Source organism: Schistocerca cancellata, chromosome 1, assembly GCF_023864275.1.
Source record: "Schistocerca cancellata isolate TAMUIC-IGC-003103 chromosome 1, iqSchCanc2.1, whole genome shotgun sequence".
In the NCBI taxonomy this organism is placed as follows: Eukaryota; Metazoa; Arthropoda; class Insecta; order Orthoptera; family Acrididae; genus Schistocerca; species Schistocerca cancellata.
This window is the reverse complement of record NC_064626.1, coordinates 1,097,712,074-1,097,728,404: the sequence shown is the minus strand read 5'-3', so window position 1 is coordinate 1,097,728,404 and position 16,331 is coordinate 1,097,712,074. Positions and strand designations below refer to the sequence as shown.

Sequence of the window (16,331 nt, the reverse complement as noted above, 5' to 3'; positions counted from 1 at the left end):
AATGGAAGAAAGCATAAAAGGGGATGACGAAAAAGAGAAAGGAAGGAAGCTTTCAGATTTAACATCCTCTCAACAAGGTGGTCATTAGAAACTGAACACAAGCTGAGATAGGGCAAGTATAGAGAAGGAAATTAAATATGACTTTATAGATGAAACCATCTCAACATTCACCTTATGCAATTTAAGACATCTACATAATGGCAGATAAGAATTTAGCCTGCCTCCACACCCCCACCTTCCTCCACCACCTCCAATAAATGAATGCTAATCCTCTAGGCTACCAGCTGCATCTTTGCTTTCAGCAACCAAACAGAAAAGTCAGGACACTTTCACAGCAATGTATTTGTGAACCTAGAAAAATCTTCAGCAGTGTAAGTTGAAGTATGATATTTGAAATCATGGGGATCACTTACACCACCTGACTAACAATCTTTAACAACCACAAAAACCCAGTGATGAATAAAAATGTGCAAATCCTGCATAGAAAAGTTGACATTATAGAAGATGGAAATGCAGTATTGCAACTAACCAATGAAAGAGATTCAAGAGAAATTGACTATTAGAATAGGGAGGGAGACATAGGAGAATTACTGCACAAATAGACAGTCAGCCACATGATAACCAGCAAAAAAGAAACAAAGCATTTGATATGTGATCATACAAAATGAACATGTAGTAGACAGTGTATGTGCGAAAAGAATATATCAAAAATTCCTACCAGAGTAAGGAATAGGCTAGTGGGACATCCAGGAACAACCATCTTAAACAGTAGGACTGGATGGGGAAGGCTTAGTGGCCTACATCTGGCAAAAAAAATAAAAAATAAAAAAAAAAAAAACAGCAAACCTCACAGAGTATCACTTTTTGGGTATTGTGCAAAACTACTTCTACATTCCATATATACGAAGTTTCCATGGTGTTTGTGCTACAAATATTTCATAACACTGTGCTCATATTTCAGTGTATACAACTAGAACTAATTTCACCCGCTCGTATACTGTAGTAGTAACCAATTTTTTCCAAAGCATTCTAAGTTGATCACCGAGTGTGAAGTCTCTCCTTGTATGTTTTACAAATGTAATCCAGTCATGGTACAAACATTAACCACAATGGATTATATTAATTTTTTTCCTTTCTTTGTTTCTTTAATAAAACCAAACCTCACTGAGCAATTGGTTTTCCTTCGTTTGAAATCAGAAGCCATTTCATACGTTATCAACAGATATCCACAGGTCTCCAATAAAACCCTGTCCTGGCACAGAGGGATGTTTTATAATATATTAACTTGTGAGTTTAGTATTACCTGTGATGATCCTGGAAGGTTTTATCTTCTCAGTTGCAGTTGGCTTGCTCTTATCTCATTTTTTTAGGTGTTACATTTACATGAACAATGTGTAAATGGTTACATTTTTTTTCTGTTAAGCAAAAATGTTGCAGCACTGTTATGGTGAAAGCAGTTCGCAATGATGACACTTTGGGAAAGACTGATGAGCAGATTGTTTTCAAAAGTCACAAATGTTTACATGTTAATGGATGACAAGTCATGTTCTGGAAATTTGTTAACTACCAAAAGAGACAAAAACATTGATTCAGTTTGTTAATTTTCTCGAGGACCAATGACTGACCACGGAAAATAAGACAGCATTAACTAGACTGTGTTGGGGCTCAGGTCAGTGAATTTTAAAAAACTCTGGGAATGAGGATGATTGTTGCCAAAATTGTCCATTGACTTTGAATGGCCAGCCAAAAATGACAATTTTCTTACCACACCTATCTGACCTAGTTTTGTGCACTTACTTGTTTCCATGTATGAAAAGGCAACAATATGATGACGTAATTGAGTCAAAGTTCATCATCATCATCATCATCATCCCATCATCATCATCATCATCATCATCATCATCATCATCATCATCATCATTAGAGAACAAATAATATAATTCTTGTGAGATTATGGACTGCTATACATAGTTCCAGAGAAAATGCGCTAAAATGTATCGAACAGGAAAGTCAAATAAATATTAAAGGAAGAAAGTGACATCCCACAAAGAAAGTGATTAATTAAGATATTTACTGAGATATAAATTTAGGAAACATACGAATATGCCAACTGGGAGAGAGAATTTTTGTGCCTCAACCAAGAGAGCTGACCACGAAAAACAGCATTTTCCAGGTGAAAAATAAGCTTTTTTTTTTATAGAAGTCACAAATATTCTTTAAAATAAACACTTCCTCACACCATAGTGGGACTACACTATTACAGTGTAAAGCAAGCTTGTGCATGTGAGTGAGGTTTTTTTTTTTTCTTTAGTTTTTGGAAAAAAAGAATGTGTCTAAATACTACGTCAAATGGTTTTCTCCTGATTCCAATATTTTAATCTAGTTATACTCTAGTAAAAAAAAAAAAAAAGAGGAACAACAACAACGTCTCACCTAACAGATTTGATTTAAAAAGTTTAATGCAGGGTGATTACATGTGGTGCATACCATGAATACTGGCAAAATTTAAGGAACCAATATTCAATAACAACTGGTAAACATTTCTACAGTTTCTTATACACTCAAAAGTACACACAACAACAAAAAGAAATTGATCACTGGTGACTGGATTAAAGAGGAACACAATCTATAGCAATACACGGTCACCTCTATAGATTATCATGTACTGGCCTATGTGCACAGGCAAAGAAGGTATTACATTATTGCAGGCTACAGCAACTGGATTATTAATCCAGTTTAAATTAAGTCATTATCTACAGGATAAGAAACAACAACAGAATCTTGTCTATGGTTAAAAACTGTACAAACGACAAGTATCTTACAGTCCTTATCTCCTGACTAGGTCAACATATGAGAGAGAGAGAGAGAGAGAGAGAGAGAGAGAGAGAGAGAGATTTCACTAAAAATACCAATTAAAATGCTCAGACTGATGACACGTAACTAAAATAAAGTGTAGCAACATAAGGTAACAGTAGAATACGGTGAAGGGAGTGTTGTATTACTATGCAATACAAAAAATATCAAAATGAAAATGGCTATGTTGTTATTCAGTACCAATCATTTAACACCAGAAAATGCCACCCCACCTTACATGTATGCCATTACCACTTCCTCTATTGTCTGAAACCTCTGGTTACTTCAAGAAGCATATAAATTACAAGTGAAGCCCCAGAGCTTCAAATGGAAGTTGCAACCTTCAAGTTAAAAGGATTCACTGCTGTGATTATTGCAGTGTCACTTATTACTCCAAACAAAGTAATTTCTGTGCACAATGAAGAAGCGAAGTGTTTTTTTTTTTTTTCAACGATGACCATTTTTAAGCATCTGTTTCTGCACCTTTCAATCGCAGTCTTGCAAAATCTTCAAAGATTATATCATCATCTTGATCAGGGCATATTCCTTCCCTGTGAAAATAATGAGCAAATAACAGTTCAAATCATAACTATTTAACAATAAAAGCAGTCAATTATAAAGTAAAACTCAAGTTATATAAGTTTTCGTTTAGATTTATGACAAAGCAGTTTGCTGCTACAAGGACCACATTATTATTTCTGTCCACTCAGTAATTCATAATATCTAATTTCATCTCATAATCTAATATAAATAAGCAACTGATCTTGATATACAATGTAAGACTCTCATCAAAATATTTAAGATAGTAATGGAAGAAAGGACGGAAAACGACCGGACAGATGCAGGAGAATTGACGCTCTTTATTAAAAGCAAAAATATAACAGTGACACACAACTAGAATGTTACTGCTTTGGAAAGCATTTCCACTGATCAGCATGGCTACCATATGCCTCAATATTTCTCCCGTAGTTCAACAAACAATAACACTCATGTTTCTTTCAGGTTCTTAAAAAATATGATTATGAGGACTACAAAAAAGAAAGAAGGGGGTGCATTTTTAAGCTGACCAAGTCCGCATTTGCCTTAATACATTGAAGCAAACCACAGAAAATCTAAATCTGTGTAATGGGCATACATAAGAATGATATAAAAGAAAAAAACTTCTTTTTCTAGCCCATTGGTGTAATTGTGCAATAAAACAAAGACCATAAGGAAATACTTACGTATCAAGTTGGATAAGGTTTGTGTCAACGGGCACAACTTCTTCACCATCTTCCTTTACTGCATGTGATGGAGATGGCCGGGCTGTAGATGGTGCTGGCTCTTCTTCAGGTTTAGGATGCATCAGAATAAACGGCAGCTCAGCAATCAAGTCTCTGAAATTGAAATTTACAAAGTATATCCCATAACTGTAATGCTGTCACCCTCCCACCTGACACACACACACACACACACACACACACACACACACACACACACACACACACACACACACACACAAAACAACAGCTGTTTAATAATTGGTACTGCCTCAGTTTTGTGATTCATTGTAAGCATTAATCTATTAATCTCCATTTCATCATTGCCTCAGAGTGTCACCTGTTCATCTCTCCCACAACTAACAACTCCTCGTTGCCCAATCCCTCTTTTTGTCCCTCATCTGGCTGCAGCAGTGAGAGTGCACTTACAGAAAAACAAATTCTCTTAACCTGCAGCAAAAATCTGTTACCAGTAATAAAATAAATTACTTATATTTCAGCAGCAAACTAAGTATACCATAAGAGGGAGAGCTATTACATGAAATTTATTTAAGCAGATATCAGACCAGGGTCTTTGGAGAATTATTTGAATTAAAATAAAATTCCAGACACCAAAAAAATATCTTGCATTTTTTCATTAAGAAAATGTAAATCTAGTTCTGAACAGCAATATCTACTCTTATTTTAATACACTATAACAACCACCAAACGTTGACAATGTTAGTTTTACATTACTATAAAATTTTCTGTAGATCTGAGGAATTTAAGGAACAAATGATCAGCACAAATAACTGTGATAAGAGGTTATTAACAATCTGTTTATTACATTAAAACAATAGATCTGAAATTTATAAAATAAATCTGCATAGTAATGGAAAGTTTAAAAAATATGCTTAAAAATTTTAAGAATTACAAAAAAGAGAAAAGTGTAAAGAAAATCAAGAAAAGAAAAGCAGTTAATATCTTATTATAAACACTAGAAAATGTAGTACTTCAGTATTACAATGACAAATTACAGTAACAGGAAACAGCACAGACTTAAGAAGCATTGCTTGTAACAAAATGAATTTAGGATTATATACAAACAGCTAAGAACATAAGGGTGAGAGTAAGAAGTGGAAGGAAGGAATAAATGAAATTTGGAACTGTAAATTAACATTCAACATACCCTCCAAGTGCACCTAGACAGAGCTTCACTTTGACCTTGTACTGCACAATTATTCCAAGATTCTCTCTTTGGGAAGGATCTGCAACTCTGCAATTAATGAAGGATCTTCTATTAATGATACTACCGAAACAATCTTAGTGTAGTACATAACATTAGTAAAATAACCCAGCAACTCATCTTTTACATTTTCTTTTAGTTCCACATCGAATCACTTAATAATATAGTGAGGAACACTGAAATTATGTGACCAGATATGAACTGGACAACAATTGAGGTATATGAAAGATTAACATTTTTAAAAAAATAATCTCTGCCCTCAATCTTTACCATGGATAATAGAGTCTTCCTAAAATATTTACAGTGCTCACCACATCTTTATAACTGTTAAAAAACCAAATTAATTTTTACTACAGGGTCCATTGAGCAGACTAGCTTCATTCTTATTGCATTCAAAAACTCCATGCATCACAAAAACATGGAAAATTAGCAAAACAATTTTAATAGCAAGCAGCAACATGCAAGAAAAGAAGCAGCAATCCAAACAACAATTAAACAAAATGATTTCAAAAACAACAGTTGCAACTCAGTTTTAATGAGAACAACCTAATAAGAATTATACAGTCTATACAGGCAATGACATTCCTATATTACTGAGCCAACATGGTCACAGATTCATTGGAAGACTGTGTCAAAAGTAATGACATTCCTATAAATGTACATTACTTTGAAAATTTAACAGCAATGTCCTCAATTAAATCTTTCTTAAAAATGTCCTGAAGTCCGTTCTAAATTGTTTCTTTTGATAGTACATCTTTAGTGATGGACACATTTGATTTTTACTAACTTGATCAAAGTGAATTTCAAACTGGCAACAATACTGGAAGATTTCTCACAGACTGGTGCGTTTTCACACAGTAACAATAAATCCTGACACTTAAAAAACACTCAAGGAACCAACACACCCATATGGGCACATACCTAATCTGATAGTGAAAATGGAACTTCTTTTGTACAAGGACTGTTCTCTAATTCTTTTCTGTAGTATAAATGAAAGAGTCTTACAGAGAAAATACTTAATTTTTTAAAATTTTTTTAGATTTTTTTATGCAGTCAGATGAACAATGTTCTTCAATCACATTCATTATTTTGTTTCATAGAATTATTTATGCCTAGTCAGCTTATGTGGAGTACAGCTCTGAACTACGCAGGGGCTGAATATAGTACTGTCCAAAACAATGGGGTTAGTTCATTTTGTTTTATGGCACAAAAACAAATAAGGTCATAGACACCCATGTTAGAACCTTAGAGCACTACAACAAAAAAGGAGTTAAAAGCGACTACATGTTACGCCCAATTGACAGAAAGAAAGAGAGCTAAGAACAAGGACTTCCTCTTGGAGAAGAGTACACAAAAAACTCTGCATAGAAATGGATATCCCAAACTAAAGATTAAATGTCCTTTGCCATATTGCTACTCTACTTTACTCTTACTCTTCTGACCCCACAAACTGCAGTCTATTTTTGGCCTCGTCAAGGAGCCTCTTGCACAGTATTCCGTCTTCGGCATCATCTTTTCTTACTCCCAGTACCTAGAGATCCTTGGCGACCTGGTCTCTCCATCTCATTTTCAGCCTGCCTAAAGTTCTTCAGCCTTCCGTTTTATTCCTCAAGTCACCTCTCAGTAAAGATCCCTGCTCTCTTCTATAGATGTGGCTGGTCCATCTTAGTCTTCTTCTCTTGGCTCCCACAACTAAATCTGGTTCACTGTACAGCTCCCTGTTCTTTCTATCTTCACCATTCTCCTCCCTCATACATTAGTCCAAATATCTTTCGCAGGATTTCATTTTCAAAAACTTATCTTTCTCTCCCTGTATTTATCTTTCTCTCCCTGCATTTATCTACTTTCCATATTTTACACCATATAGTAATACTAGTCTGACTACAGTTTTATATATTTTTACTTCAGTTCCTTCTCAAAAAATTTTAAATGACGATAGTTTGTTGAGTGTGTATGATGCAGAGTGTGTATGCAGCTTTTGATCCTCGCCTCGGTCTCTTACTCCTCATTGTTTTTGTTGTTAACTACTACACCCAGATATTTAAACTCGCCTACTTCTTCAAACGTATGGTTATCCATCTACAGTGTTTCCCATCTTTTTGTTCTGTAATTTCATTTTAACCTCATGAATATTTTTTCTCATCATTTACTTCTAATCCAGCTTCCTTTCCTTTTTGAAAGTCTTTTTGCTAGTATTTTAAGGTCACCAAGATATTCAGAGATTAGCGCTACGTCATATGAAAAGACCAGTAAATTTATTTTTGTTCCCATTTTAATTTCCTCTTCTGCTTCACTTGCTGCATGTAACGCTTCCAGTATTACAATGATGAATGAGAGGGGTGATTTTCTACTTCCTTGCCTGATTGCTGTTTTTATGTCAAAGACCTTGAAATATTCTCCATCCATTTCCACTACACTTTTTGAGACTTTCAGTGTCACTTTCAAAAGATTTATAATGTTCTTCGGTATTCCGAATCTCTGCATTTTCTCTCAACTTATCTCTGCATATAGTATCACGGCTTTCTTAATATCAACAACCTGTATTGCCATTGTTTTGTTGTACTTCCAATATTTGGATATGCCCTCTTTCAGTATTAATATATGGTCATGGTTGAATGATTCTTCATAAATCCCATTTGTTTCTCATTTATTATCTCTCTTAAATATGGTTCTAATTTTTTCTGGAGGATATTTGAGAACACTTTGTAGGTATTGCTAATTAATGAGATGCCTCTGTGGTTCCTGCACCGTTGTTTGTCATCCTTTTTATGAACCGGTATTTTTATCACTTCTGTCCACTCCTCTGGCATTCTTTCTTCATTCCAGATGTTTGTAAGAACTTTGTGTATTTGTTTTGCAATTTTTATTCCTCCCTTCCTAAACAATTCAGCTGTTATATGCCATCTCGTCCTGGAGCTTTGTTGTTTTTGAGTATTTTGATTGAATCTATTGTTTCTTTCATTGTCGGTGATTCCACGAAGGGATCTACCCTCTGATGATCATGTTGTTGCTCCATTTCTTCACTTTCATATTCAAAATTTAGAAGCTACTCGAAATATTCCCTCCAAATTTCTGTATCTTGGATCTTTCCAGTTCTGTATTGCCACTTTTATCTCTGATGCCACACATCTGTGGTATATATATTTTTCTGAAAAATGTAACTGATCTGTAAAAACCTGTTTTATTCCCAGCCCTTTTATCCTTCTTTGGTCTTTTGATTACACTACCCACATGTTCTCTCTTATTCCTTCTGAGAAGATTTTCAGTTTCTCTATTAACGTTTTCAGATGCTTCTTTACTTTCACTGGAATCCTCTTGTAGGTGTTTTCCTTTGCCGCTCTTCTTTCTTTCACTTTTTGATCACATTCTTCTGAAAATCTCTGATTTTTCTTCCTTCGTTTTCTTTATCCACGTACTTCTAGTATCACTTCTTCCACATTTATTTTTATCATTTCCTAGTGGTCTTCAATACAAGGTTGCCTTCCCTTGATAGAACATCAAATGCTGTGGTCTTTTATGCTGTGTTGCCCAGTATACTGCATGGCCTGAAATGAGGTGAGAGCTCTGCTGTAAATACTGAGCAGTGTTCCTGAAGCTGATACCAAAAATGCCAATGATGAAGGCATAGCTGACACCATGGCCAGGCTGAGAGACATGAGTGTACACAAAGGTACTATCACTAAGTTCTGTGTGAAGGTTGAGAAACTTGCACCAATAGATCGAATCTGGAGTAGTTTCCTCAGGAACAGTGAGTCCAAGACAATTGAGTGCTTGGCATTGTTCCCACCATGATGTGTCTATGGCTACCAGGGGATATCATGTGTATATACATGGCAAATAAGAATGAAGCCTTGACAAATCAGCAACCACAGCTCAACTGACACCAAGCAGAAAACTCCTATGGATGAGCTTATTCATGCTTTGGCTGCCAGTGGTTGCATCACAGAAGTGTATTGACAGTTTGGAGCTTGACATCATCTGTCTCATAGTAAATGGGCCTTGGTGAACAAGTTCAGACTCACCACAAGTAGGTCACTTGTTGGAAAAATGAGACCCACTTTCAAGTCAAGACAATGGCATTTTCTCCTTATGTTTCTTCCTTTCTTTCCTTCCTTTATTCTTTTTCTCTCTTGAAAATGCAATAGCAATGGGGTGAATGTTTTGGGCAAAGCACATAGTATCCTAGTCCTGAAAGAGATACTGATTGCATATGTGCAGAGTTCACCTGACTATTTAGGCGTCTAGTCTCTGTAGAGGCTTAATAGTCGTGCTGCACAACTCTAAAGCGGAAGCCCTAGCAGTTTGGGCTACACAATGGTAGTCAATTTATGTCTATCAGACAACCATGCCCAAATGGCCAGTCGATTCCACAATTCAAAAACAAGTGACAACTGAAACATGGGTTCTGAACATTATTAAACAGGTCAAAAAGAACAACAGACCACATAATTTATGAGCTGGCACTCCTTAACACTGATGATGCTGCCCTGGGCAAAACCATGTTACTGTATAAAGAAAATATTGTTGAGCGCAGTATAAATAATTTAAGGGAAAGGTAGAAGGAAGGTGGAGATGATGGTGTTGATTTTTCCTTTGAATAGCACTCACTTGCTCCATTTCGCAGTTCATGAACATGTAACAGTCTTTCATGCACCTCTCTCAGAAAAGAACTGCAAGACATTTCTTTTCTTGTATGCCCTCCTTACATGACAACAACTTAAGATTCGTAATTATAACATCATGATACAGGACCTGAGGCCAGTTGGTGAACAAAGGGGCATTTTTTGAGTGATGAGATAAATAAATGTAATGTAATCATGAAACAAGAAAATCAATCACAGAAGACAATTACACCAATAACGACACTGCTGTCCTACCAACAGACTCAGTCTTTTGCACAAATAAAAAGCATTCCACTAGACCTCTGTGATACCAGAGATAACTACCAGACAAAACAATAACAAAGAAGTTTTACATTATTAAATAATTTAGACAGTAATTAAATGGTGCTTCATTCTGAATTGAGTCTGAACCCATTTGGAAATCCTTAAAGACTTTTCATCCTAAACAAGACTGTGAGACAGAATGCCCTCAGAACTGGAAGAGAGTAATTCAACTCACGACTACCATTTCTCATTTATATAAAAATGTGGCACAGAAAAATATTGCTATATAAACACACACACACACACACACACACACACACACACACACACACACACTAAAGCAAAAACAAAATGAGGAGGAAATATTACATCCATAGAAAACACAAGGACAGAAGTGCACTTATTATTAAGATTGGCAGTAACAGCAACATAGCATTCCAAAATGATAATATTCATTACCAATTTTATGTACTGGTCACACACTTACTTTGCCCCTCTATGGTCATTGGAAGTTGCCCAACTTTGTGCTGCTCGGGAATGTTTATGCTCATTGCCAACCACATCAAAAATGTGTGAAAAGACTGTACCTGGACCTTCTAGCACCTCACTATCCATTCTCTGTCAATTCTGCGAAGTATTAATCCATTACATCTTCATTTCTTTTATAACCTACAAGCTGGCTACTCTGGGAGAAGTGGGTGGGGCCTGTCTCAGCAACCAGTGAGCTACGAACCAATCACAAGCTTCCGCTCACAGCATTTTTCACTCAGGGGCAAGTAAAAGTGTGCCATCAGTATAACTGCCTACTAAAAATTTGTCAGGAGAAGGTGGTGAGGAAGCCACACTAAGAACATAATCCTATGTCAAAGCTACCACAGATCAAAAACAACAATAATGGAAAATCCTGGATGGAACAATACTAAAACAAGGCAAAGCTAACCACTAATGTACAGTGCATAGACACACAACAGAAATAGAGCTCACAATAGCTTTTGAGTTCTTACACTTTTTCTAGCAAAAGTACACACATTCAAATAACCAACCGCACGGGCACTCAAATAAACACTACCTTGGTTGCAGTGAAACTGATTACTGATTATCAATTAGAGCAGTTGCCTGGATGATGTACTTGGGGAAAGTGTTACAAGGAGAGTAGAGCAGGCAACTGCGAGACATGTCATCCAACAGACAATTCAGCAGTTGTGTACCAAGATGAAATCAGTTGAAAGGGTAGAACATGTCAGGGGAAATGGCAAGGTACAGCAGCGGAGGCGGGAGAGTGAGTGAGAGAGAGAGAGAGAGAGAGAGAGAGAGAGAGAGAGAGAGAGAGGAAGCGATGGTGGGAGGGGGGGGGGAGAGAGAGAGACAGAGAGGGGGGGAAGCGGAGGTGGGAGGGGGAGAGAGAGACAGAGAGAGGGGGGGAAGCGGAGGTGGGAGGGGGGGAGAGAGAGAGAGAGAGAGAGAGAGAGAGAGAGAGAGAGAGAGAGAGCGGGCGGCGGGAGGGAGACCGGGAGAGACAGACGGCGGGAGGGAGACCGGGAGAGACAGACGGCGGGAGTGAGACCGGGAGAGACAGACGGCGGGAGGGAGACCGGGAGAGACAGACGGCGGGAGGGAGACCGGGAGAGACAGACGGCGGGAGGGAGACCGGGAGAGACAGACGGCGGGAGGGAGACCGGGAGAGACAGACGGCGGGAGGGAGACCGGGAGAGACAGACGGCGGGAGGGAGACCGGGAGAGACAGACGGCGGGAGGGAGACCGGGAGAGACAGACGGCGGGAGGGAGACCGGGAGAGACAGACGGCGGGAGGGAGACCGGGAGAGACAGACGGCGGGAGGGAGACCGGGAGAGACAGACGGCGGGAGGGAGACCGGGAGAGACAGACGGCGGGAGGGAGACCGGGAGAGACAGACGGCGGGAGGGAGACCGGGAGAGACAGACGGCGGGAGGGAGACCGGGAGAGACAGACGGCGGGAGGGAGACCGGGAGAGACAGACGGCGGGAGGGAGACCGGGAGAGACAGACGGCGGGAGGGAGACCGGGAGAGACAGACGGCGGGAGGGAGACCGGGAGAGACAGACGGCGGGAGGGAGACCGGGAGAGACAGACGGCGGGAGGGAGACCGGGAGAGACAGACGGCGGGAGGGAGACCGGGAGAGACAGACGGCGGGAGGGGGGGTGGGAGAGACAGACGGCGGGAGGGGGGGTGGGAGAGACAGACGGCGGGAGGGGGGGTGGGAGAGACAGACGGCGGGAGGGGGGGTGGGAGAGACAGACGGCGGGAGGGGGGGTGGGAGAGACAGACGGCGGGAGGGGGGGTGGGAGAGACAGACGGCGGGAGGGGGGGTGGGAGAGACAGACGGCGGGAGGGGGGGTGGGAGAGACAGACGGCGGGAGGGGGGGTGGGAGAGACAGACGGCGGGAGGGGGGGTGGGAGAGACAGACGGCGGGAGGGGGGTGGGAGAGACAGACGGCGGGAGGGGGGTGGGAGAGACAGACGGCGGGAGGGGTGGGACAGACAGACGGCGGGAGGGGTGGGAGAGACAGACGGCGGGAGGGGTGGGAGAGACAGACGGCGGGAGGGGTGGGAGAGACAGACGGCGGGAGGGGTGGGAGAGACAGACGGCGGGAGGGGTGGGAGAGACAGACGGCGGGAGGGGTGGGAGAGACAGACGGCGGGAGGGGTGGGAGACATAGACGGCGGGAGGGGTGGGAGACATAGACGGCGGGAGGGGTGGGAGACATAGACGGCGGGAGGGGTGGGAGACATAGACGGCGGGAGGGGGGAGGGGTGGGAGAGATATATGGCGGGAGGGGGGAGGGGTTGGAGAGATAAATGGCGGGAGGGGGGAGGGGTTGGACAGGTGGCGTGAGGGGGGGTGGGTAAGATGGTGGGAGGGGGGGTGGGAAAGATGGCGGGAGGGGGGTGGAAAAGATGGCGGGAGGGGGGTGGAAAAGATGGTGGGAGCGGGGGTGGAAAAGATGTAGGGGGGGGGGGGAAGATGGCGTGAGGGACCCACAGGCACTTTCACTAGAAAAACACCTTCACTAGGAAAAGACCAAGAGCTCGAAAGGTACTGTGAATAGCCTTTTCTTTTACGCATTAATATGCTTCACACACTAGTTCGCTACAGGCAAGTGGCTTCATTTCCTTAATTTACTTGCTGGTTAGTAACACAGATGCTACTAGACAACGAACAAACAACAGCCATCTATAGCAAGGGAAACAGCCTCCTAAATGAGTCCTAAACTATTGTGAATGGCATAAAACCGAATTTATGAAACAATTAGTCAATATTTTAGTAATATTTGTGGAATGTCACTCAAACAGCTCGGAACTGAAAACTTACAAACAAAGAAATATATTCGCAGTTTGAATATGGGAAACCATCAGTCGTATAACGGAAAGACGACAATGAAAATTTGTGCTGGTCAAAATTCGTACCCTGATTTCTCACTTATTGTGATCAGTTACATTGCCATTAGGCTATTCACGTTAAGTTTAAAGCTTGACATTTGAGAGCTCTTGAAAGATGTAGTGACCTCCAGGACTTCACCAATAAAGGGGGATGTTATATCGACCAAAGTTAATGTTGTCAACTTACACTCTCTCTCATTTTAGCAGGTAGATCATACGTAATTCTGATACAGCTCTCATTAATAGATTTTAATGCATCTTGTATTTTGGGACATAAAATTTTCATTAGTATGTACATTTCCCATATTACCAGATAAAAAGTTCATGAATTTGAGGACAGCAGTTTAATACTGCCATTACACTTTAAGCTAACTGGCAGTCATTGCTTCTCATAATGTGCTACAAAATGTGTTTACAAGAGTAAACTTTATTATTAATTATGCCTGCTGTTTTTCCATAGTATTTTCACTTTGCCGATGTACCAAAGTAGCATCATTTCAGTGTCAATGTGGCTTAAGCACTCACTTCAGGAGTTTTGGGACATTCATTACTGAAACCTTCAAATTTGTGGTGGAATACATTCTAAATATTTTCCATACAACTTCAAGGGTTTCAGTTCAGAATACACTGCATGTAACTTTCACAGATACTGTGTGCATTTCTGGCATGTTGACATTTCTATGAAGGTTCTTCGTGATGTACCTTGGCAAACAGAAACGGAAAAGATAGCAGATGGACTTCATTATAAAATATTCCAGTCCTTTCATTGTCTCATTTTTGCCATGAATAGCTGCTATGGTTAATGTGACAAAAGAATTTAACTTCCTTGGTATCTAATGTTAGGAAAGTCAATAATTTCAATTAAACTGTTCATATTGGAGAAAAACTTGTCAGTGTCATTATGTCACAATCAAAATATTTCATTTTTAAATCATTTTGTAAGCTATGGAAGTTGTTATCTTGCTTTAATACTAATCACAGTCCATACATAGTGTCGACAATATTGCTTCAGGGTAGACAAAATCAACACAGTGGAATCTCAGAATCAAACTATTCTTCCACACAGTTTAAATGCTGACATTTCAAATCACTGTTAATATAATGAAGTGTCAATGTGAAGTATTCTCAGAGAGGCACTGAAAATTGTTTGCCAGTCAATTAGTAGTCACATGACCCTTAAGCTCTGTCTCGAGTTTACCTCAGCCATGCTAACACTACTGTTCAATCATATATATATCACTTCCAGAATGAATTTTGACTCTGCAGCAGTGTGTGTGCTGATATGGAACTTCCTAGAAGACAAACTGTTTGCCAGACCAGAACTTGAAGCTGGGGCCATTGCCTATCACAGACTGTGAGAGCTGGCCATTAGTAATGCTTGGATAGCTCAGCTAGTAGAGCACTTGTACACAAAAAGCGAAGCTCAAACCCCAGTCCAGCACACAGTTTTAATCTGACAGGAAGTTTCAAATCGAAGTACACTCTGTTGCTTAGTGGAAATTCATTCTGGAAGCAATCGCACAGGCTGAGGCTTCACCATGTCTATGCAATATTCTTTCTTCCAGGATCACTAGTCCTACAACATATACACAAGAACTTCATGAAGTTTGAAAGATAGGAGATAAGGTACTCAAGAAAGTAAATCCATGAGGGTGGGTCATAAGCTGTGCCTGGATGGCTCAATTGGTAGAGCACTTGCCCGTGAAAGTAAAATGTCCCAATTTCAAGTGTCAGACCAGCACATAGTTTTAATCTGGCAGACAGTTTCATTTAAATCACTATCCTTCCACAATTTCTGCTGTATCACATACATCCATTTTGCAACATCTTGTTAATATTATCTCATCAATTTTTCTCAATAATTACTTTGGCAAAAATACAGAATCAAAAAAGGTTGTCAGACACTCTCACAGATATATATTAGTGATACCTTCAACATAAGTAAATGAAGATTTACATGAAATCAATGTCAATTATTTTTGCGTACTGCATCTCTACCCGCTACGCATTATCCTGCTGAGCAGAAGTGACAAAGTAAGCTTTATCATGCTCTAAAGTTTATATTATTTACTGACAAGACAATGACTCTAGGCACCTTTCCCACAATTTTAAACATGCGAAGCATGCTCAAATAAGACTTGGGAGGATCACAAATGTAACAAAAGCAAACTAATATGTCTAAAATGCCACAGTAATCATGTAGTTCTTGCCTGTCAGATGCATTAGCCAGCATTACAACACAATGTAGCAAAATGCAATAAATGAAGCACATTAACATTAGAATCAAGCAGAGTACACATCACAGAGGGTCTGAGGAGGCTTCAGTGTGTCTCTTATCATTCTGGTTCATCAAGAACTACTAAGGGATAGTTTCTCACTAGTTATATTCATATTCAACAGTGTGACAGTCTTTTCCAATCAATGAAGTCTACTTGAATCAACTCTTGCCATTTTTAAAGAGATTTCAGTTATGTGGAGAATCCATAGAAGCTTTCCCCGTGCAGGACGATAAACGTGATGACAAATAGCTAAGCAAAACAAAGAAAATTAAATATATGAAAGTCACATCAGACCCTGTTCAAATATTGACTTACAAAGTGCTGGAGGCAAGATTCGTGTCTTCATGTTTTAACTGTCCGTCAAGAGCTAAGCCCCACTTGTCCTTGTTATTGGCTAGGAGGGGCGTCAG

The 16,331-nt window shown here is 39.7% G+C and overlaps 1 protein-coding gene across 1 annotated transcript in view; it reads right to left on the bottom strand.

Moving 5' to 3' along the window:
• Positions 1 to 1,881: 1,881 nt before the first annotated feature.
• The window catches only part of LOC126091850 (beta-arrestin-1), a 468,408-nt gene continuing 453,958 nt past the window's right edge, over positions 1,882 to 16,331 (bottom strand). Inside the window, exons 11-13 of the mRNA XM_049907116.1 lie at positions 5,281 to 5,367; positions 4,077 to 4,229; positions 1,882 to 3,404 (exon numbers count right to left, since the gene is read on the bottom strand). Coding sequence (XP_049763073.1) covers positions 3,317 to 3,404; positions 4,077 to 4,229; positions 5,281 to 5,367 — 328 coding nt within the window. The 3' untranslated portion in view covers positions 1,882 to 3,316. The remainder of the gene's footprint in view (positions 3,405 to 4,076; positions 4,230 to 5,280; positions 5,368 to 16,331) is intronic.